Genomic DNA, 25109 nt, shown 5'->3' on the forward strand with positions numbered 1-25109 from the left:
AGTTTTAAATTCCTCTCTGTTTCTTCAAAAAATCAAGATAGATATCGAGGTGACGGACTAAACCCGCTCTGAAAATAAATTTGTTCTGGTAAAACCCTCTCTGCGTAACCGGCCAATCAGACGCCGCGATTTAAATAATGACTCTTCACGAATGCTTTAATCTCCGTACAAACTGTCAAAACGTTAAGTGAGGAAAGTCATAATTTCGCTCCGACTATTTTACTATTTTTTATTTTTAATAATGAATGTTTCCATAGTTAGTGTGACGGAATCTCAACCAGGACAATCAAGGAAGCGTTTGAGAAATCCAGCTGCGTGGAAATGTAACCTGTTACGCCAAGAAACGTATTTAAAAATTGACTGTATTTTGCTGTATTGTTATGAATAATCCACTGGTATCTCATATTATTTTGTAGTTTCACGTGTTTTTTTTTGTTGTCATTTATATTTAATATTCTGTGTGGTATAATAAACTATCATAAGAATCTCAAGTTAACGTTTATAACATTATTTGGTTTGTGTCAAAAATATAATTAAAGGAAAACTATTTTCTGTCGGGGAGATGCTTTTTGTTCAATTCAATTACCTATGTTTATTAATATATCGTACTTGTAAATACCGTTATTTTTATAATACGTTTTTGCAATAAATTTCAGAAATACCACGTTTACTATTACCTATTTGTATATAAAAAGTAGACTTTTATTTGTCGGATTTGTTTTTCTGAATTTAATGCTATAAAATATCTAATATACCTAAGTAGATTATATATAATATTGCTTAAAAATATTATCATTTTATTTTTACATTTAATAAATAGGTTCGTAGGTAATGGTGGGTTTCCTACATTCATGGAATTTGGGTCACAGGTAATTGGGCGATTAGTTAGGTAAAGGCCGGTACTTAATTCCGCTGGGTTTTTTCATTTGTGCTATTGATATTATTAAATGTGTTATTGTTATTATAAATAAATATTAATGCTTTGTACCAACAAAAAGCATTTTATTTTCAAGACAAGTAGGTACATACCACTTTTTTAAAAAAATATTACATACCAATATAACAGCTAAATATGTAGGTGCAATGCGAAAATTATACAGCCGCCAGTAGGTAAGAATGGCTACAAAATATTTTCTAGACAAAGTAAATTCGAAAATATATTACATAATTAAAATAAATAGGGACCACTACTGAACTATCATCTCCTGTCGACAATGAAACACTGTGCATTAACGTCGAACGCCGCTCTGTCAGGTAGCGACTGACAAAGACCGCTCTTGGGATAATTAAAATGCATTTATTTGAATAAATAGGGCTTATACATTGGATTTGACATTTATTATACTTTTCCGTATGTAACGGAAGAAATATAACATCTAAAATTACACTTAAATCATCATATGCCCAAAACAGTTTTTCGTGATTTACTCAAAACTCAAAAAAGTCTCTAGAGCAGGTTTAGTAACTCTACACCTCAATTATCATAATATAAAATAATATTTGAAAATTTTGATTTGGCCCACATAACTGTGTTTGTCAATTTGATATAAAAATAATCAGTGGCGGCTCTACCTTATATGACCATAGCTGTCATACCCAGATAGGGTTAATGAAATAGAATAAAAGAAAAAAAATTGCATTTATTAATCAGTCTTGTTCAATTTATCCTACATATTATGCAGTCATTTCTTTGCAAACAATATTATTAAGGGCCCACTATAGATTCCATGAAGATAGAGTATGTAGAATTACTGATTTTAATTTAGTATTTTACGAGGGTTGTCCAAGTATTGAAGACCTTTATTCATTTTCGGCGATGAGGATGGCGGCGCCAGAGTTCTGCGACAAGGGAATCAAGGACCTAGTACCACGGCTCACCAAGTGCATCAATCGTAACGGGGACTACGTCGAAAAATAGTGGGGAAAATAATAAAATTTCCCTAATGTTTAAAATAATAAAGGCCTTTAATTCTTGGAGAACCCTCGTATATTGAATTAACATAAAAAAAGCTGGTAAGTACTACGAAAATATAATCTAAAACCATGTCACTGCTTTTTATCTGTCAAACTAATAGACTAATGATTGTCATTTGTTTTCTTTCGCTTATTTAGTTGACGTGTCAGAATATTTTCAAATTTAGAATTTGTCAAAATCCTAGAAAACATCGAACAGTAATGTGACATTTCAAATAGCATAGACATTTATTGCAATATTATATGTGTATTCATTGCCAATAATAATAATGGAGAATTTTAATACTACTATCAATGAATAATAATTTCAGATACCTTGATTATCCTGATAGATTATGTAATAGTATTATTTTTACATTTAGGTAGGTAGGTAAATGAAATTCATGTCACGTTTATTACAATTCTTATTAATATTTTAAAAATGACACTATGTATCATTTATTCTTTATTACCCGTAACATCGCTTATATCTTATCGGTTATTGGCAAATAATATTCTAATAGTAGTCAATTATTACTATTTTACACCATAATTAGGTAGGTACTATAAGTAAGTAGCTACTATTTTTCCATTTTTGTACGTGAAAAAAATAATATCATTTTTATTTCCTCACCCAGATAATTTGTTAAATAATAAATTAAGCATGTTGGGATTTATTCAGTAGTATTATTAAAAACCTACTAATTTTAAAATAAAATAGTATTTTTGCTCCTAAGCAAAGCATATGGACACACCCCTTCAGAGTGGTAATTATGAGTATCTTAAAAGACTTAGTACGAGACATAGTTTTTACATTTTTTCAATCTAATAGGATCTTCCCCCATTCAATAAATAAAACGTATTGTACCAACGCAATAATCTAAATGTATGAAAAATTAGACTATCCTGCTGTGGTGATGGGTGAAGGTAGGGTGGATCCACCATAGACACTGCAGACTAAGCTTTGTCAGTTATACGTATTTGTTTACATTTAAATAAGACTATAATTTACAGATGGTATTGGTTAGTTTTTAAAATTCAATTATACCCTGGGAAACCAAGCCATAATACGCATCTGTCTATGAAATATTTAAAATTATGCCATTAAATCATACATCATTTTAGATATTTAATATCTCATTCGCCGCGGAGTATTTAAGGGGGAGAGGCATAGAAATTCATTATCAAATTAAAGCTTTAAACATATTTCAATCGATCGATACCTATCTAAATACAATGGGGAAAATAAAATATATTTTTTTATTTCAAAGAGAAAGCGACAAATTTGAAAAAACGGCTAAAAATAAGGGTTTTACTAAAATAAATATTTATTGTTCCAAGTAATTGCTTGAAACAAAATTATCGATTTAATGTTGTTTAATAAGTTTTCTTGGAACTAGTGAATCTCTTTTGTCAATTAATTATAGTTTTAATGTTTGTTTTTCAATCTAAAATCAATCGATTTTTACGAAAAATAAAAATGTTCAATTTTCAATAATTGCATCAAGCGAAAACGTGGGCCTGTTCAATATATTTTTCTTACTTTTTAGATATATTTAACGTAATATTTTAATTTATATTTATTATGTTATTTACTAATTTGAAATTAAATACAGTCGTCAAGGACGTGCTGCCTCTAGCGGCAACAACGTGCGATACCGAAATAACTGTCATCTGTATTAGATTCTAGTTCGCATGAATAATAGGTACCTACCTCGTATGTAGATACGTGCGGTTAGTATGCATGCACATGGTAATATATTTTATTACGAATGGTCTGAAACAATTTGAGAAATTTATGTTAGCATTTACATTAACGCTTTCGCTGCTGAAGAGATAATGAGATTTTAATTGCGCCTTTTAAAATGCACGTTAATTACATCGATCGGCCGCCTGGTCATTACGCACCGTGTGCGTCTTCCGCGTCCAAAGTATTAAGCCGTCTTCTCATTTGTTTACTTGTATATTGATAAAATAAAGCAAACATTCATCAGTCAATTTCAATACACTGCTAGCAACGTTCCCTCTAATTTTTCTATTGTGTGTGTGCGGATCATCAACGCATTTGAGCAGTGGCGTAAATAGGGTTGGTGTCACCCGTCAGCCGGTGTGGTAAATTTATACCCCACCCCACCCCACAAACAAACACATACAATTTTTCATTAAAACTATAATAATAACACTAACAACGATAATTTTTGAAGTACCTACTTAAATAAAAAAATAGGAAATAAAGAAAAAAAGTAAAACGCCCGATCTGGTCCCACAAAAGCCAATTTGTTGCATTTAGAAAATTTGCAGCGTCATACTGTCAACGTGAAGATGTTTTTACTTCCTTAGATAATTCATAATTATCAGCTTTGTATGAGCTACCAAAATTTTTAATTTTGCTTATGTGTTCCTTTCTTTCATGGCCACTCTTGACTAGTCATATAAATTCGGTTAAAGCACACTTGAGTGCATGGCAACCTCAGTTTGGGTAACTGCTCCTGAGACATTCTCAGTTATAAAAAAGCAATTAGACGAAATAATGTTCGCGCTTACGTAGTAGGTAGGTACAAGTTAATTTTCCTGAATCATCTTATATGAAAAGACATACATATCCTGAAAAACTATCGCGTTTGATATATTATATGCATTGAATTCTATTACCATTACTTCAAGTGAATGTGAACGCGAATTTTCGCAAATGAATCTAATTATTATCACAATAAGCAGTGGCGCACCCAGGATTTAATATTGGGGGGGGCCAAAGGAGGAGAATGTAAATTAGTCCCATAGGCTCTTTTTCTTCTTCACAGCCTAATTTATAGTTTATCGGTCTTTTGTCTATTGCACTCGGTGTACCTACACCATGGTCCCCACATCCTGAAACGAGCCCTCAGGCTAGGATATTTGGCGGGCCCCCTACCTACCGCTAAGATTAAAGGCAGTGTGAAACACTACATTAACATTTTTCAAATTGTGTTTTAGTTCAAATTAAGGGTACTTATACAGTGAATTATTGGCGATTTTTAATACATCTAATTTAATAATGGAGCTGTCGAGTATCGACACGTAATAATCAAAAAATATATTGCACAATTATATAAGTAATTGAAAATGTTCATGGCCATGAAGTGTAATAGCGCCGCAGGCGACTTTTTCTACTATTAAAGCTACTTTATGATGTGTGTTTATCTCACTTATCTGGTCAACCCGACACGCCGGGCCCCCCACAACCCGGGCCCCCAGACTAGAGCCCTGTCAGCCCTCCCCAGCCATGACCAACACCACTCCTGAATTCAGTTGGACACCGAGAATTTTTTGACAGTTCATTAGGGATTGGGTTTCTAAAATTTTGCTTGTTTTTTTCGTTTTTTTCGAAATTTTTGTGTTAGAAATTAAAATCTAAGAAATTTTTCTAAAAAGGGTGCTGGAGAATTATTACAAATCATTTTTTTGCCGTGTTTTTATTTGTCTAAGCCCAAAGGTATAGTTTATTGGCTTTCAATTTCAATGTTTAAAATCATTCTGATAATTTTCATGTTTGGGGGGTGCCAGGGCCCCTCGATCCAGGGCATATCGACTTGGACACTAAAGACGTACCTAGTGCGAAACGATTAGGTGGCCAATCGACATAATTAGCATACTATTTAAAAGTGGTAATTAAAAAGCAATTATCTAATCAGCAGTCAATGTGTTAAGTAATTCATACCTACTTAATATTTATTCATCGAAAATAAAATTGACACAATGTTTGTAAGTAGCTACATAAAAAAAACATTACTTATAAAATATCTGCAAACTAAATAATGTCAAAATTAATTATAAAATTAATTTGGGATATACCTATTCAGATTTAAATAATTAGATCAGTCCTTATTTGGTTTTACTTAACCAGTTTCCAATATTTGTATAAGTAATCAGAAGTATTTACCTACCAAAAATAATTTCGACTGGCATATTTATACCTAGTCACAAATCAAAACTGGCGCAACATTACTTGTTTGCGATGGTCCGAGACCACAGAAAAGAAAAAAAAATATTTCAGAGTTCCCTGTCCAAGCCAATTCAGCCAGCATTGATGGATGCCAGCATTGATATATAACTAGGTAGGTACCTGCACGACTGACAGATGCTTTCCAAATAAACCCAAGTGCCTGCCTACATATTATTATTACCTACGTTTTGTGAATGCCAAAAAAAATAAATTATCAACACATTCGACGTACTGTTTTGAGTCCCTATGGGTCTATTCTATTCAGATGTTAGGTATATTTTCTTATGATGAGAATAAATTATTATTGTCAATGTTTTGGGTATATTTAATTATTTTCAAATCACCAAACCGGCTGTCATCTTCGGATTGTTCTAATAATGTATTGATAATATTTATATTTTTACTTAGGTAACCTAATCATTATTTTCTAAAAATGTGTTGTAAAATAGTCTATGACGCCATTTTTATGGAGATCATGTGTATGGTCTAATGATTCCATACCTAATTATTTATCTTCATTACTATGAGAATGTCAATAATTCACAGATTGTAATCAGGTTATCACATATAAATATCATTACACAATATTATTATATGTATATATTTTTTTAATATTACTATAAAATCCAAATTCTAATACAATCCAATCCATTCCAATTAAACTCACATAAGTAATTATTATAAGGTACTACCAGGGCGATGGTCCACGTATATTTTTATAATAATCTGACAAAATATAAAAAAGTCCGATTGAAATAAAATGCAAAAAATATATATATCATTGTTTAAATAATAACTATAATTATATCATCTGTTTTTAGATTTTTTATTAATATATAATTACAGTGACATCTAGATAAGATGCCTCGAAGATTCATTCAAATTGGATTGTAATTGGAATTAGATTCTGATATAATTTTGACCTATATGCTTTGTAATTCGGGGAATAGATGGCTCTATAAAAACGAAACTTTTGATGACATCCCCCTTAATTAACACATATTAATTATATCTAATGCGGACACAATAGATGTGCTGTAAAGATTTTAATAGATAGGATAATATTTTTAACTACTATTGTTTGGCTGAGGCAGGGTTTAATAAATTATAAAAAAACTAACCAACATCATGTGGAATTATTCCATAGATGACATAATTGAATTCCAAATTTGACTTTTTTTAAATACTTCTCTGTGGTTGTTCACGCACTCTTATTTTATTGAATAATTAATTATCTAGGCTACTAATTTCCATAGATTAATATAGTCATGTTAAACTAACAAAGTTGCCATTGCAAACAATGAAAGAAATTAATACGAATTGTTATAGTAATCAAAATTTGTGATATAGTATAATATCTACCTATTTTTATCGTCCTTATCATCATCAATCTGGACCTATCCACTGCTGGATGAAGGCCTTCTCAGCCTTATTCTACTCCTTACTTACACATGAATTGTGATATTTATCAAAATCAGTGATATTATAATATCTACCTATCTATATAATATAATGCGTTATTATCACGAGCCTCAATAAATCCACTGCTGGATGAAGGCCTCTCCACGTTGATTGTATTCTTGACAGTCTTGAATTTCTATATTTATTAAAAATGCTGTTATTTATCTATATATTCACATCGTCATCATCATCATCAATCCACTGCTGGATGAAGGGTTCCGTAACGTGATTCTACTACTATCGGTTGAACGAATTTGTGATATTATACCTATTTCTATAATCCTTATCATCATCGACCTGAGCCAATTCACTGCTGGATAAAAGCCTCCCTAGCCTGATTCTACTCTTTTTTGTCATTAGAATTGCTGTATTTATCAAAATCGGTGATATTAAATTATATCTATTTATATTGCTCTTGTGCCTGAATCAATCCACTGGCGGATGAAGGCCTCTTTAAATTTTTGCATTTCTGTCGGTTAGATGAATTGCTATATTTATCAAAATTGCTGATACTATATTTACCCATTCAAAATATCGTCATTATCATCATCAACCAAGATCAATCCACTGCTGGATGAAGGTTATACCAACATAATTCTACTCTTCTTGGTCATGTAAACTGCTATATTTTTTTTAAATTTGTGATTTTATATACCTACCCATTTAAATTGTCATTATCGTCATCAACCTGTATCAATACACTGCTGGATGAAGGCCTCTTTAAGGTGATTCCATATCTTTAGGTCTTATAAATTCCTATTCTTATCAGAATTGGTCTAGAATAGACTCAGATATAATATTGCTTTATTATTTATCAACATTTGTCTCGATATGAATGTCCCGCACCGGGAAACTATATTGCTTAAGGTTAATTTTTAAATCAAAATATGATTTTAAAATATTGTTCTAGGGCTCTGCAAGCATTTATTTTTTATAGACAATGAATCAAAATAATGTTTAAATTTATTTTTTATGCTGCTAACCTTTTTCTATTATGTAAATGGGACCCGAAAGAGATTAATATTCACGTTATATTGGATCGCCATTTATGATAATCACAAGATGCATAATTTTTTATCATATTTAAATGCACATACCTACACATAATATGTTATATATATTATATTGTATTAAAATTAAAATGTCAATGGTAGCAATCGGCAATTGCCAGTTGTTCTGCTAGGCATAGCAGCCTAAAATGGTGTCAGACGATATTGTGAAGGCCAGACTCCAGAATAGACTATCCAAAATTGTATTGGCAGTGACGACATGCAAATCATAAAACTGACAAATCAGCGAAATGTCAAACTGTCTAACGTGAATGAAAATCTATCCCGAAGTGAAAACTATGGCGCCGTCTATACATAATTTACAATTATATTAAAATCCAACACCATGTCATTATGACGAAAAGCTGTCTGCAAGACCTAGCGAGACAGATTGGCGAGAGCCAGCTGGCTCAGCTAGTAATATAATAATTATCAACAAAAAAAAAATATGCGCATTGTTTTTTTTTTCCAACAATGCAATATGAGAGAGGGAGACAATATTTTTTTTATAAGCAAGTATAAGCGAGATGTAAAATAATATCATTTTTATTTAAAAAAGTAGTACAATAATAATATTCATAATCTTGTACACACTTGACCCCTTAAATAATATTTTTTATTTTTATCATCTGCCAATTAATCTGCCTTATAATATTTTTAGCTTCACCTATATCCATCAACAAAGCTTTTGTAAATAAAACAATGTCTCAAAGCATCATAAAATAAACAGCAATACAATGTCATATAATATAACCGTTGCCGCCTTTGCATGCATCCGTTACCAGATTTCTAAACAGATGCAAAAAAGCAGCAACGTTTATATGACACTGCATGTATTATTTCTATTACATTACACGGAGCAAGGAGATACAACCCGAAAACATCCTATGCCACAGGCACACTCACATATCAATATGTGACTGTGTGTGCGCTAAAGACATGCTTTCTTCACGTAACCTCATCCACCGTGTCAAGGAAAACAATCGCGCTTGTCAATCGTGCAATTTAGAGTAGGGATACCTGACCATCGGTCAATCATTGTGTATGTAATTTGCATCTGTTGTAATCTAATATAAGTAGTTAACCGTCAATAAATAAAAATATTGGAATGACTTGGATTATTTATTGAAACATAAGTTTTTACTATGTCGCAACAGGTGTATGAAGTAATAGCTGTTAAATGTATGTGTTCTATAAATTCTTTGTAAATACTAAATCAACAGGTCCTATAACAGGGTTGGCGAACCTTTTTACATAGGATTGCCAAAATTTCCCAAATATTATTTTTCGACTGTCTGACGTGCCGAACATGGGGAGCATTTCACGGGGAAACATAGTTTTTTTTAATGCACACATAATATAGCTTTATCACTGTTTTCAATTACGCCACACATTTCGTCCACCAATTTTGAAGCTAAAAAAGACTTACTACTACTAGATCCACCAAGTTTTTGTTTCTTATTTCGTCGGTCCCTATTAAAAAAGTCGGATCTGAAATTTTGTCATTTTCGGATTATTACGTAAAAGTTATTTAAACACTTTAAACATTTATACCACAATCACAGTTTTTTTTATTTGTTTGAAAAATTTCGAGATATTCAAGTTAAAAATGACGGATCTACCGAGAGTGTCCGAATAACAATGTCGGTTCTTACCAACCGACATTGTTGGCTAGGCGTGGGTGAGCGAGATGCGTCGGATCTGACAGTTGCTGCTATGTTCACCGGACAGACGGATGTTTTTATAAACATTTAGAAAAGTTTCTATAACCCGTATTTTTATTCATTATGGCAAGCAATAGGTCACAAAGGATATTTGATGAAACATTTTTGATTGCTCGTACTGAAAAATAGCATTTTGCAGATCCGACTTTTTTAATAGGGACCGACGATTTGATGCACCCATTGTTTGTGGGTAGATGTGAAATTTTTTGTTTATGTAATAATTAGTTTGGTTCTTTGCGCACAAATTGACACCAGAATTTCTTCGATCAGATGAGGAATTCTCTCGCTACAGTGGTCTCAAGCATTGTAAATCGATCAAAATTAAAGGTTCTTGGCACAGCACCCCACGCCGCCTGATGAGGTTAGTGTGATAATATTATATGTGACTCATAAAGCGTAAGGACCGGCCTATGCAATTATTTATTTTTACATTAAAGTATTTGTCTGCTAGTTTTTATACAATGCGATCTGTCATTTATTATTATAATAACTAGGTATTTTTTCACTTCAAACGCGTGCCATACATATGAATGAACTGCATGTAGGTATTGATATAATCAAAATATTAGTAAAAACGTAATGTTTTGATATTCCAAACCGTCTGTCCCCACCATCTGAAAGATGATAGAACCGCCACTGTAAAGAATGGCTATTTGCAACACTGAAAATGATTTCTGCAAATAATTAATAGCTTTCCGTCAGTCACAGTACCCATCTATGACAATGAGCCTAATTATCATTCATTGTTCTAGAGATAATTTTGAGTAAATACTCGATAACCCTCAAAAAATAATAAATTACCGCTTGTATTATGGCAAATGACACAGTGAAAGCAAATATTATACAAGAGTCAAGATGTCTTATAAAGAAAAACAATATCAGATATTCGTCACTTACGGAATTTAGATTTATCCACTAATAAGCATTTTTCTGGACAGTGGTCATTGGTTTCCAATTGTCCAAAGAGGTATGGACACGCTTGCAGCTTTGAGCAGATGTCTCGGCAAAAGATTGGTACATCTTCATTTTTACTAATTACTTGCACATTGGCATGATAAGTGCTAGTCTTCAGCCTAAAATAAATGTATAAGATCAATATAAATATAATTATCGTTGTCTAATGAAAGTAAAAACACTTTGTTATGATTTTTCATATTATTTTTGGCTTTTCATTCCTTTTAAATTTGATTTAGTATTTTAATTTTGTAATACACCGGGAACCCAAACCCACCATTTAAAATATAGACTTTCAATATATTAATTAATATAGGTGTCGTATGTTTATGTATAATGTATAGATAGATCAGTGGCGAAGGGTGGAGGTATTAGATATTTTATAGATAGATCTATTACGGTTTGGCGTAGGCACGGCTTAATGAATTTAAAAAACTAACTAGCACCATCTGCAAATTGTATTCTTAGATCAATGAAAACAAATAAGTATGACTGATAAAGTTTAGCGTGCACTATTTATGTCAGATCGTAACAGCCTACCTACACCCTTCGCCACTGATATAGATATATTTAAACAGTACTAACTTTGCCTTGAGCATTTCTAACTTGGTATCTGGCTGAGTTTTTCCTTCCCATTCCCAATCTTTCAAAAGTTTTGCAGGTTTATATGCTGATGAAATGATCATGTTTAATACTTCCCGGATTACAAGAGGCAGGGGCCCAGCTCCGACATACTTGGGAAGCTGTGATAATTTATTTCGGCTGATGAACGGTCCAGAATAACATTTATAATTGAAGAATATTCTATTGCACCATTCTTCCTTTTGTGTTGAAAATTTGTCATTTTTTCCAGGTGATTTTATCTCATCAATAGAATGGGCATCTGCATCGGCATCAACATCGACTGATTCATGAAGTGATTCCAGAGGATGACGATTGCTCGTGCACCAGCCGGGTGGAAATATATCTAAACTGTTCCAGCTGAACCAATGCAATTTGTCTGAAGAATCGATTTCTATAGACAACAAATGATTGATGATTTTCACTATGCGACCTGAACAAATGATGTCAGGATTGGAAGGATCGATGGCTTCCAGTTTCATTCCATTCTTGAATCCCATGTTGAAAGCGTCACCGGGATGCTGAAAGCATTCTATAGGCACCGAGTCGGCGGATGTTATCTCTAGATATTGGTCCCATTCGAAGATATTTTGTCTGCTGAATACTGCCGGCGCTGTTAGTTCCAATCCTTTGGATTTAGCCCACCCAATGGGAAAAACATAAGGATGAGACATATCACAAAGCCAGTATCCTCTATTATAATCGGGCTCATTTAAAAAATCATCAATCACCACTAAGAACATCACGTCATCGAAGATTTCCACCACAGTTGCAGGACATATTTCATCCATGGTGAGAGGATTTACTGCTTCCAATTTCATACCCACACTTACATTATGAGACGGTTTGGGGTCAAACTGAAAAGAAACAAAGCCAGAACCAGAATTAATTTTAAATGAAATACCAATGATCTTAGAGTAATGGCTATAAGTAATTCATTGGTGAATGTTCAATTCACATGGACATATTATAATATTATAATTAAAACTTATCACTAAGATATCATATGAAATACCTTCATTAAATCTTCCGGAAACTTCGATAACTTAGCAGCCTCACAAGCAGCTTTAAAACAAGACGTCCACTCGGAAATATCAAAGACTTTTCCATTTACACATTCAGGATATTTTAATCGCCACGGGATTCCCTTCTTTTCTGTCAATCCGAATGCATGTAACCGTGGGCTCGTATAAAAAATCCAAAAATCTTCATAAATATTTTCAGGTGCATCATAGCGCACGAGTAATCGCCCACCAATATTTTGAAGAATCTACAAATGTGGACAAGTTTTTGAGAAAAGTAAAGTTAAAGATTAATGTGACCGGCGGCGGCTGGTCTAACATCATACAAGTGCACTGCACTACTTGCATTATTTTCAAACATCACTCAACATCCTGAATCATATTTTTCTTTATAGGTTTTTAATATTGTCACTCACTTATTGTAATGCAAACTATAAACTGATATGCCCATACATATCCCCAATAGGCAATAACACAGACAATATGCACTTTATACGTCATCTTCAAAGACACAGGGTGCTGGAAATCAATGTAGACTGCGGCACAACAATACAAGTCTTGCTTGATTCCAAATGGATCCAATTGGAATCAAGCAAGAACCGCTACAGTTGGCGTCAATTTGCTGCAAATTGCAGTGCTGTGTTTCTTAGCCCTTAAGATAGTTGGGCCATCTACACACAATGGATGAATCACGCATGATAAAGAAACAGCCAATCGGGACGCCGGAAGGCATACAAAGACCTGGTCGACTTCATCTGAGATTGATTATGATTAAAAGACCTTGCATGTCCAAAATTGGAAGGAAGCGGCTTTGGACAAGAGTCCCATGCTCTACCAACTGAGCTAGCCGGGCGCGGCTTTGGACAGACCTGGATAAATGCTAGAGGTGAAGGTCCATATACAGTTGTAGCACCAGGAAAAGGAAGAACTACTCTAACTTTAACACGTTGGCCGAGCGGCTTATGCATCGGTTTATCATGTCGTGGGTCCCAGGTTCGAATGCTGAGTCTGGCAAATACGCATATGTATTGTTTTTCAGTTTGTGTTTGGAGTTGGAGTAAGGACCTAATAGGTTGGGCAAGTCGCTCCATCCATTTCTCGTAAAAAAATCTATTAATACAAACCTCCACACTGTGGAGACCCATATTATGATCCTATTAGGATCGGACATGGTAAAAAGAAAAAGAACAACTCTAAATTGTATTTGTATAACTACATAGTGTTGTTGTTTTTAATAACAATATCTTTTATTCAACGAATAATTCACAAGATTTGAGAATGTAACATTCTATATGTTGAAAATAATATATAAATAGAGAACACCTCAGATTATATACCTAGGTACCTACTAGAAAAAAATCAGATTTGAAAAAAATATTACGCCCAACAGGATTTAAACCCGTATATCCACTGGTATCGCGCCAATATGCTTTAACCAATTAAACTATGGGCCTCCTACCTAATTTCGATAGTTTTAACTAGTAGGTCCTATATGAAATGCTTATCAAATTGCATTATTTTTGACTATCGGTTTGTGTGTTTTAAATTAAGGAATCATCAATCGTCTTAATTACTAAGCAACGCTCGGCTCTAGCCAAATATTTAGTTATAACGTCTACTTGAACTTGCTAATAATTTTTAATAACCATTTATCACAAGATTTCAGAATGTAACATTTTATATATATTGAACATACATAACTTGAAAACACCTCAGATATATTACCTACTAGAAAACATCGCATTTGAAAAAAATACGACGCCTGATGCGATTTCTATAGACATATTGACAGACAGACAGTGTTGTTGTTATTAGTCTCCTGCATGCAATGTGTATTCCGATGTCGCAACAATCAATAAATAAAGATAAGGTAATAATGCAATAATGTTTAAATTATGATTTTATTTTTCATTGTTTATTAATTTGTACTTCAGCATAATTGAAAAAAGTGAATATAATTGGAAAGCATAACTCCATAAAAAAAAAACTAAGCATGAGTGAGAAAACTTAGTGCACGTGTTTAGGTTCAGCACACACAAAAACCATTGATCAGGTGTTGCAGGGACTCTAAAAAATGAATTGAAATAGTTTGAAAACCAACAAAATGGTATTTAAATAAAAAAATTGGTGCGTTTTCCAAATTCTCTTAGAATAATAATATATAGGAGATTATTACCGTTGCTATCCAATATTCAAAAGGATTTTTATTGTTCTGAACCTCGATCTTCATACCAGGCTTAAGTCTGTCTATGGGAGTAAGTCCATTTTCTAATATTGACGAATCGGGTATAGATGTACAATGTTTTACAGCATTTTTCATCAAGGATACAATGTTTTCTCGATTCATATCTGATATTTCTTGCGGAAGTTCTATCATTTCATCATAGAGATCGCACCATCCAACAGCATGCACATCTGTCTTTAGGAGATCACACCAAAAATCTGTGTCAGATCCGATAAAGCGAATTCTTAGTAGATGTCCACAGACCATCGTTATGCTAGCTATCCAGTACACATCAGGGTCTCTTTTGTGAAGTATTTCTAATAGCATTCCCTCCTTGATACCATTGTCCAAGCTTTGCTCAACCTATAAAAGAAATGTTTTCATAGGTCACATTATTTATTCAGAAAGGATAAAGATACAGGATTCTATATCGGTTTTGTGGTATTGGTCTTTTGCGACCAAAATCCAACACAATCTACTTAATTTTGGGTCACAGTACCTAGGTTGTGTTAAGTTTTGATTAAGTTTTTTATCTTGACCATGACCATGAGCCCAAAAACGATATGAAGTACCGTATGTTCATCTCAGAAAGATTTTATAAAAGTCAGTTTTCCAAAAAATAAAAATATTTACCATCTAACATTACGTTAAATTATAAAAACATTAAATAAATAATGAAATCACATATTTTAGTATATGATAAACATGTAAGATAAAATTACATATTTATTTAGGATGAAAGATTATTTAGCAATACAATACAGAAGTCTCGAAAATTTTAAATTAGTAAAATATTTTTTCTAATACATAAGTGAATTGCAAAACTTACATGAAGGAATGATTTTTCTGGAACTTCCTCAGCAATCGGTGAAATATTACCACCTACTGCAGTATTCAATGACATTTTTTTTATCTTTACAAAAGTATATTAGTCTACGTCTTTTCAAAGAACTAAAATTAAATTATGACAATCCTAGCTGTACGCTTTTCATTGATAAAAATAATAAATAAAAATCGCAGGACTTGACACATAACGGAAATCGGAAATAAACAAAACCCATAGTGTATAATATTATTATACCAAAGAGTTTGAACCGTTTTAACTTCAGATGATGTATATTATAAAACCTCTTTTGATACGACTAATAATATTATTATGTGCAAAGTTACACAAATACCTACCTATTTTCATTTTTACAAAAATAATAAGAGCGAAACTATTAATTTTAAATCAGTCAAGTTGGCATTTCAATTTTTCTAAAAAAATTCCACATTTCAATAAAAAATAGTGCCTGTTAAATTAAATGTATATAATTATGTTTCAGGCTTTTTGATTATCATCATGCGTGTTTCGTTTACTTTCCGTGTAGTAGGCAGATAGTGGAAGAATGATGAAAATAATATTATTATGATCCGATCAAAATAAAATTATTTTTGAACAGATTTACCATAGACAATCAATATAATCTGTGTGTTGTGACAGCGACTGTCATATCGCGTCATACTTAATTTTCAATGTGCATAAGTGCTGAGTTGTGACTTGGGTTTTGTGCGCAAAGTTTAATGACTTAAATAATTCAATCAGGTGTTGTTAAAAATGGCTTTTTTTGAGGAGACCACGTATAGAGGCGATGTCAACCCCATTTCCGACAGTTGTATGACGAACCCTAAGCACAATAGTACCTTGATTACAAATATATATGAAGGTATTCCAGAAACCCTGACTTTGAATTTGCTAAGTTGGTTTTGTTTGATGTTACTATTTGCTATTCTAAGACGAAGTGCATGGAATTACGGGAGATTAGCTTTAGTGCAGCACAGAAATAACTGGACCCATCTATTTTATGGTAACGGTGAAAGTGAAAATTCACCTGATGCTGATACTGCCGTGGACTCTCTTTCTAATATAGACGCTCAGTATTGTTCGTGGGTCTTAGCAATATTCAAATTATCCAGAGAGCAAATAAAGTCACGCTGTGGACCGGATGCCGTTCATTATTTATCATTTCAAAGACATATTATTACGTTGACTTTTGTTGTCACACTTCTATCGATCTGCATTATTCTGCCGATAAACTTCAACGGGACTCTGGAAGGGGATAAAAAGACGTTTGGACATACAACTATAAGTAATTTGGAGCCCACATCAAAATGGCTTTGGGTACACGCTTTGATTGGAATCGCATATTTGCCACTGTCCATAATGCTGATGCGACGTTGCACTGGTAGAAAACCACTACCTGACTATGCGACCAGGACATTGATGATCACTAACATTTCAAAACACGATAGAGATACTACCACAGTAAAGAATTATCTCCGTCAACTTTTTCCAGAAGTCGGAATCTTAGATATTCAATTGGCGTTTGATACAAGAAAGCTTTCAAAAATCGATCACAAAAGGGAGCTGGCAGTGCAAGCGAAATTGTTCTCAGAAGTTTATCTGAAGAGAACCGGTAAACCTGTGTTAGTCAAGCGAACAATATGCGGAGAGAAAAGTGATGCAATCGAATACTATACAGCCGAAGAAGCCAGATTGACCGGAGAGACCGAGAGGCGAAAAGCGAAAGCGTTGTACGAACCCCTCGGAATCGCATTCGTTACCCTTTCTTCCCATCAAGAAGTCGAGCACATCATGTCAAACTTTCATCCTACAATACTGCGAAAATGGTTTTTTCATTACGCATCTGCGCCGACGGACATCTTTTGGGAAAATCTAAACGTTGAACCGGGCCTTTGGTACATTAGAGTTATATTTGTTAATTTTTTGCTATTTATTGTCTTGTTTTTTCTTACTACTCCTGCTCTCGTGGTCAATTTGATAGATGCATTTTACATAGACAACGGTAAAGATACTGTTAGTAAGATAAATCCTTTGATTTCAGAATTTTTACCCACTCTTTTATTGTGGACCATGGCCGCCCTCATGCCGGTGATAGTATCATATTCAGATCAATGGCTCTCTCATTGGACACGCTCTCAGCAAACATACTCAATTATGATGAAGACCTTTTTCTTCTTGCTTCTCATGACATTGATTTTACCATCGCTAGGCTTGACTAGCGCACAGGCATTTGTGGAATGGACTTTGCAACAGAATAATGGCACTTACAGGTGGGAATGCGTATTCCTACCAGATAAAGGAGCCTTTTTTGTCAATTATGTTATCACGTCCGCTTTTATTGGAACTGCTTTGGAACTCATAAGGTTTCCCGAGTTATTTATGTATGTTTTAAATTTGTTCCTGATAAAATCTAAGGCTGAAAAAGCATATGTTCAAAAAGCTATTTTATATGAATTCCCTTTCGGTGTTCACTACGCTTGGACACTTGTAGTATTCACTATCACGACTGTTTACAGTTTAGTCTGTCCCCTTATTACACCTTTTGGGTTAGTCTATTTACTATTGAAACATTTCGGTGACAAGCATAATCTCTATTTTGCATACGGCTCCAGCGACATGAGCGGTGTAGACGGAGGAAAAATTCACGCAACGGCTGTTCGCATGGTACGCATTTCGGTGTTCTTGCTTCAGTTATGTATGGCGGCCCTGTCTGCTCTCAGAGGCGGCATGGATACCAGAACAATTGTCCTCATAATGTTCACATTATTGACATTAGGGATGTTTTTTATGTTGAGTCCTTTTCCTAGTTGTAAATCGGTTTCGGTTCCACAAGAAGGTCATGTGCAATCCAATTCTAAATACATTGCCCCCGTTTTAGTTAAACCTTTAAATCAACAATTATCTTTAAATATTACATCTATTAATGATTACGGATCTTCCGCTATCGGTGAGCCAAGTCATACTCGATCAACTGATAATGTCGTTAATATATAAACATAACTACTGTCATTAAATTATAATAATTTGTACATAGTCTGTAATTTTTTTTGCTACATCACTTTAATATAGGCATGAATTATTTGCGTAGGGCTGTTTCAGCAAAAAGATGTAGCTTCAAGAAATTATCTTTACCTCAAATGACTTATTTCATCTGTCATCATCAATTTATGTAGAATTAAAAGCATGCTGTATAACTTTTTGTACATTCATACATTTCTGTGCAATATATTAATTATTATGTTTATACTTTTTAACTGACATTTACATTATAATGGTTTTCAAACAAAAGTTTTTGTTGATAGTACTAATTTTTTTGGATCACTATCGCACCGTGAGTGTAAAAGCAAGGCATCTGCAAATTTTTCAATTTCGAGATTAAATGCAAAACAACTGCAAAAGTCGTGAACTTGATAATGTAAAAGTGAAGTAACTGAAGGAACATGCAATATAATGTAGATGTAAACCAAATATTATGGTTTTTTTTAGAAACTCTATTTCTCCTAACAAAACGAAGACTTATATCCAAAATATGTCTTTTGCAGATACCTTGGTTTTACACTCACGGTGCGATATATTATATCTGTGGATGTTTTTGTAGGTCAAAACAACTGTTAATATTCAATATCAACAATACAAAGATCCTGTTCATAAATGAAACGTATACCTTCCAGCGTGATTATGATGCCTTGTAGATAAAACTCTTTTACACTTATTTTTATGATTTATGTTCCATAATTTCTGTAATTTTTCCAAATGCAGATTTCGTCTTAAAATTGCATAAGCCAAAATTTTTTAAAAACTTTATATGTACCTACTTGTTTTAGACCAGTGATGGCGAATCTATAGTGACACGCGAGATGATTTTGCATGGCATGCGAATTTATTTTGAAGAGAAAAAAAATTCCTATAAGTAATGATATAAAAAATATTTCTTTTTGAAAAAAAGTTTTACAAATAAATACAGGTACCTATATATAATGTTAAAAAATAATGATGATAGCCATGCGTATTTTACTTAATGTTTATTTACCAATCGATGTGAAAACGGAAACGATGAAATTCATGCATAAATGACATATCGCGTGTACAAACAAGAACAACATCCTTAACAAAAACTTTGTTTCAAAGCCAATACTATTATAATACATTGTTGTTCACGTACTGCTACTGTATAATGAGTAATGCCATCAAACTTAATTTTGAGGCATTCAGGCAGCTTCTATGCGCCATGTCAACACCACATTCTTCTATTTCTGACCGTCCTTTTTTTACAGTGCATTATATAGGTTATTTACATCTAGGTTAGTACATTACATAGGTTATCTCAACAAATTGTGTATCGATCATAATATTCACGTTAATTGCGTAGGTGTTTACGGATTGACTCTTGGTATCCCAATATCCAGGAATTGAGTTAATAAACCTTTAGTTATTCGGCAGTCGACAATAACTATTTTGATTACATACCATATTATTCATTTATCTGTGATCATTTTAGTCTGAAATATTTTATAAAATTTGCTATATTTACATTAACACAATCACTGCTGACCTTTTACCACATTTAAATAACATGTTAATTATATCTAATGGCCAACTGCTCCAAATGCACCAGTCGCGGTGTTAGCACTAATTGAGTTAACTTAAACGATATAATATATATATCATGCACACTCTCAATGACTCTTTATAAAATAAATACATTATTATAAAATATAAATCATGATTTATTAAAAGGTTCTGTATGATTTTCGTGGTTGTCGATGCAATAATAGATTTTACAATACCACTCATAAACAAAGTTTATGTTAGCACAGCTGTAATCAGACTAGAAGTATTGGTAAAGAGACACTCATGTATTTGTTGTCATTAAATTATTTAACGTAATTAACATAAAATCATTAAAATTATATTGTATTACTCTGCTATCATTGAATGAGAAGGATTTCAGCGAAGTATTATAGATTATTCAAGAAGATAAGGGCATCGAAGATTAGTGCATTTAGCAATTTCTTACGTAACTAATATTGAGGTCTTCATTTATGTTGTTGACTTTGACGACTATGGTATAGTAATATTACAATGTGTATTGTATGTACAAGTTAACTTCATTTCATCATTTTTATTATGAATTCGAAAGTATGGTAAGTAACTTCTGTCTTAGAAAAGCTGTGATGTTAAATTTATTGAAATTTTATCATTAGATAATGTATGTACCTATCTTATCTATTTTCAGCAATAATAAATATAGGGGATGGTAAAGTGTTCTGGAAAAAAGCTGCTCACTTCATATACTATTTATCATTATTTTATTATACCTATTTATATAATAAATGTAGTAACATCACATTAAATTTGTGTACTAAAATTAATCATGTTATATATTGACCTGTTTCTCCAATACAGCAGAACAATGGTTACTTTGAGTTATTTTGTGCTGGTCCCGTGCTGGAAACTGATATCATCATAATAATTGTTCTCTAGATTCCATCTCATTGAGCATCACTGATCTTTACCACTTGTTAATTTAGTTTCTATGCAATAGTAATTTGACTCTATTTTTGTGTTATAATTGTTTGTTTTGTGTATAATTGAAATAAAAGTAGAGTAATAAATCTTGTAAATGAGATGGAGAAGTACTGAAAATGTCACCTTATAAAATATTATTAACTGCCGATTAATGCATAGGGATAGGGTTATTGGCCGAATGTGGATGAACAAACATTAGTCTCCATTATTCTATGTGATAAACATAATCTGAGATTGCAATATACTATTATTATACATTAATGGTATTATTTATTGAGAATGCTTTGTTAAATGGGGGAAGCCGTAGAAACAGGACCAGTCAGATCAGAAATTCAATTATAATAAGTGTGATATAATAATCTATTTTTTATGATTTGTTAAGTAATGGCAAACCTATTATATTATGTACATATCTATTCAAGGCCCACTATTGTCAGACCCTGACAGGAAACTGTAAACTTTGATTTTAGTGCTAGAAAGTTATTGTTCATACTTCGAATGCAATATGGGAAACTGTTGAAATAAATGTCTTATGTCTGGTGGCAGTTGGGGTCCAAGGATAAACGCAATCAGAATAGCCTATTACGCCATTTACATGGGGATCGCTGTCTATGCTGCCAGCATATCCAGAAAAATATAAGGATTAGATTTATTTTCTTAAGTGAGCAGCGCAGTGCGCTGTTGTCATTCACCAAGGCCTATCGTTCAACGTTGCTGCTGACTCACCCTGTCCTGCCTCCGAACCTAGATGCTAAAGCAGACAATACATCAAATGATGCTGGATGCCGTGTCAAAGACTTGGTGCGAAAGTGGGATGCTGCCACTAAGGGCAGGCACACATATTTTTGTTCGTTCGTAATGTTCAATGGCGATTGGATATAACCGGTTTGACTCTTGACCACTACACCAGTCAATTTTTGACACGGCGGCTCAGCTGTCAAGCTTGAGCTTGGACTTATTACCCAACCAACACGTCCATGCGGCAAGAACTGCAGAATACAAACCACATCCTCTCGCAATGTCAGAAAATATACTCCGAAAGGAAAGAGATCCTCAAGTCAGTCCAACCGTCCGGGCTGGTCGCTGCCAAAGCCAAGTTGTATCTTATTGCGGACATAAAGATCTCTTCACATAGTTTTGTATATCCATATGGTTTCTTGAATACTATATTATATTTATTAATTTGAATCATTTGTTTTTTATTGATTCACTGCGTGACGACCCGTCTTGGGTATCTGCTCTTGAGACATTCCCAGGAGTAAACAACTGCTGATGCTTCACATCCAAACGATCAAAAGAGAGTGTGACGCGGGGTATGTTAGTTTGGAAGGGTCAATGTTTGTGTTATTGAAATAAACAGTAATAATTTTAATGAAAATCTCCATTTATTGCGAACCAGTTACCGTATTGCATTCGAAAATAATCACCATCGTAATTAATAATTCAGTGCCATGTGGCCTGAATATAGTCAGCTATGCTTATCTATCATACAATAAAATACATTTTTTTTTATTATTTTATTTCACATGTTGATATAATTCAATATTCCCATGGAATTTATATTATCATGGTGTGACCGAATGCAAAACTTCATAAGCATCATACTAATAATATTAAATTTCTCCGTTTTGGTGATCCGAAAAGGTTATTCTTTTAGGTACATTTTCATTAAATAATGACACTGGTAGAGAATGATTTTTATTATTTAATAAATAAAATTCTGGAATATAATCAATCTGTCACCACAAATTTTTGTTTCACTTCAATGAATTTTTAAAACAATTTACAAAAATTTTGTATTAATTTACCATAAGTATTTTATGATTTATCCTACAACTTATATAACGCAGAAAAGTTAGTATTATTCATGTTTATTTGTATATATCGTACGATATCTATATTGTTTAACGTATATAAATATTTCTCATATCACATCTAAAATTATGCATAAAAACTTAACACTGTCGTGCGTGCTTGCGAAATTGTTTGCAATGTTTCAATTTGGTTAAATCTGGTTTTTATGATGCCAATCTAATTAACTTTTAAGAGCATGGTGGTTTTGGTAACTTTTGTTGTTTATTCTATTATGAAAGACAATTTATTTTAAGCTAGTATAGTAATTACCTCCTAGTGTAAAATAAAGTTTCTTTGTTTTTTTTATATTTGTACTAGTAAAATATCACTTACATTGTAATGACATTTATTTATAGTTAACACAAATATCGAACACTAATAAAATTTCTAATCAGAGACGATTATTTCTATTCACCTACCCTCGATTATTAATAAATATATTTGAAGTTTACGGATGTAACTGTGTGCTGATTAGATCACAAAATTTGTCATGAGAAATATTCCTATTTCAATACATGTGGAAATTGTTAATTATATCACATTCCATTTCAACAGATTTGTTTGCATAAAAATGCGACTTAATGAATTGTGTTCATCCAATACGATGCTTTTAAAAAAAACATATTAGTATGAAGCAATATAAATTTACTATTTCCAAAACGAGACCCCTTAAAAAAAATAACTATTCTCAATACACAGACCTAAACAACCCTTTGAACCACTCGGTATCAGATGACATAGTATAATATGACTAGCAGAGCCAGCTAACTATCTCGCTAGGTCTTGCAGACTGCTTGTCATTCCAATGACATGGTATTAGATTTTAATAAAATTGTGAAGTAAATCTAATAAAAATTATATGCGTTGATGGTGCTGTAGTTTTCCACCCGACAGTTTGAAAAATGGCTAACTATTTATCCGAAGAGGTTTCATGAAAACTTCCCTGATGCTTTGAAATGCTCTGCTTTGGAGTTAAAATAGTTATTTTCACCAGTTTTCTTAAATTGGGGAAAGAGAATTGCTTTTAATATAATAAAAGAAATCACCTCAGCAGGTCCAGTTTCAAACAGTTTGCATATTTTATTATTATTCTACATAACTTAATATAAAAGTCAAGACAACATAACACAAAAAATCTTATATATTAATACGTACTTACCGTAATTACTATTTACCAGAGAAATAAAATTAGGTTGGAGAGAACTTCATCTAACAGTAGATTGATCCAGGCTGATAACGATAATAATAATGAATTGAATAGGTAGGTATAAATTATCACAAATTTGATAACTCATGAATGTAGTGATGTATAAGCCTGGAATTCCTTAGCTTGAACAGGCCTTCATCTAGCATTGAATTGATTCAGGTTATTTTTTGAACTCCACGATGACTGAGTGGCTAACATGTCGGCTTATAATGTTATGAGTCCCAGGTTCGAATCCTGGGTGTGACAAATACATATATCATTGTTCAATGTGTGTTTGGAGTCGAGAGTATGGACCTAATAGGTTAACCAAGTGGTCAACATCCATTTATTATAAAAAAAAATCTGTTAATACAAACCTCCACTCTGTGCCCATATGATTTAAGGATCGGACATGGTCAAAAAGATATAATATCAGAAATGGAATCAGCTCAGAGAGTCCTTGCCTTAGCTTATTAGTATCATACTGTTGTGACCATAGATAAAATACGTCAAGTTGTGACGCTAAAATAACATCACAATAAAATGCTATGCAATATGGGTATGCGTGATAGACTTTTCCGACACCGAGCAAAAAATTAATAATATGCATAGACAACGCTGGCGGTCTATACGGTAGATCTCTGTTATATGACAACAGAAATCTACAGATTTCTCAAATTCCATACATTTTTGTTTGAAAAAATAG

General features: G+C 32.8%; 2 protein-coding genes across 3 annotated transcripts in view; one reads left to right on the forward strand and one right to left on the reverse strand.

Moving 5' to 3' along the window:
- LOC147072254 (scm-like with four MBT domains protein 1) overlaps nt 1–16038 on the reverse strand; it is a 28856-nt gene extending 12818 nt beyond the window's left edge. For both annotated transcript variants that reach the window (XM_085946322.1, XM_085946321.1), the window contains exons 1-5: nt 15820–16038; nt 14943–15353; nt 12760–13014; nt 11709–12601; nt 11067–11242 (exon numbers count right to left, since the gene is read on the reverse strand). In XM_085946322.1, the coding sequence (XP_085802448.1) occupies nt 11067–11242; nt 11709–12601; nt 12760–13014; nt 14943–15353; nt 15820–15894 (1810 nt within the window). In that variant the 5' untranslated portion in view covers nt 15895–16038. The remainder of the gene's footprint in view (nt 1–11066; nt 11243–11708; nt 12602–12759; nt 13015–14942; nt 15354–15819) is intronic.
- Nucleotides 16039–16476: 438 nt separating this feature from the next.
- Nucleotides 16477–23613, forward strand: Tmem63 (transmembrane protein 63). Its single transcript, XM_085946357.1, has 2 exons — nt 16477–20978; nt 21071–23613. Exon 1 carries the CDS (start codon nt 16588–16590, stop codon nt 18826–18828), a length of 2241 nt encoding a protein of 746 aa, XP_085802483.1. The 5' UTR covers nt 16477–16587; the 3' UTR covers nt 18829–20978; nt 21071–23613.
- Nucleotides 23614–25109: the final 1496 nt, after the last annotated feature.

The sequence above is a fragment of the Rhyacophila brunnea genome, unplaced genomic scaffold, assembly GCF_057557595.1.
Source record: "Rhyacophila brunnea isolate RB1 unplaced genomic scaffold, BYU_Rbru_1.0 scaffold_2, whole genome shotgun sequence".
NCBI lineage: Eukaryota > Metazoa > Arthropoda > Insecta > Trichoptera > Rhyacophilidae > Rhyacophila > Rhyacophila brunnea.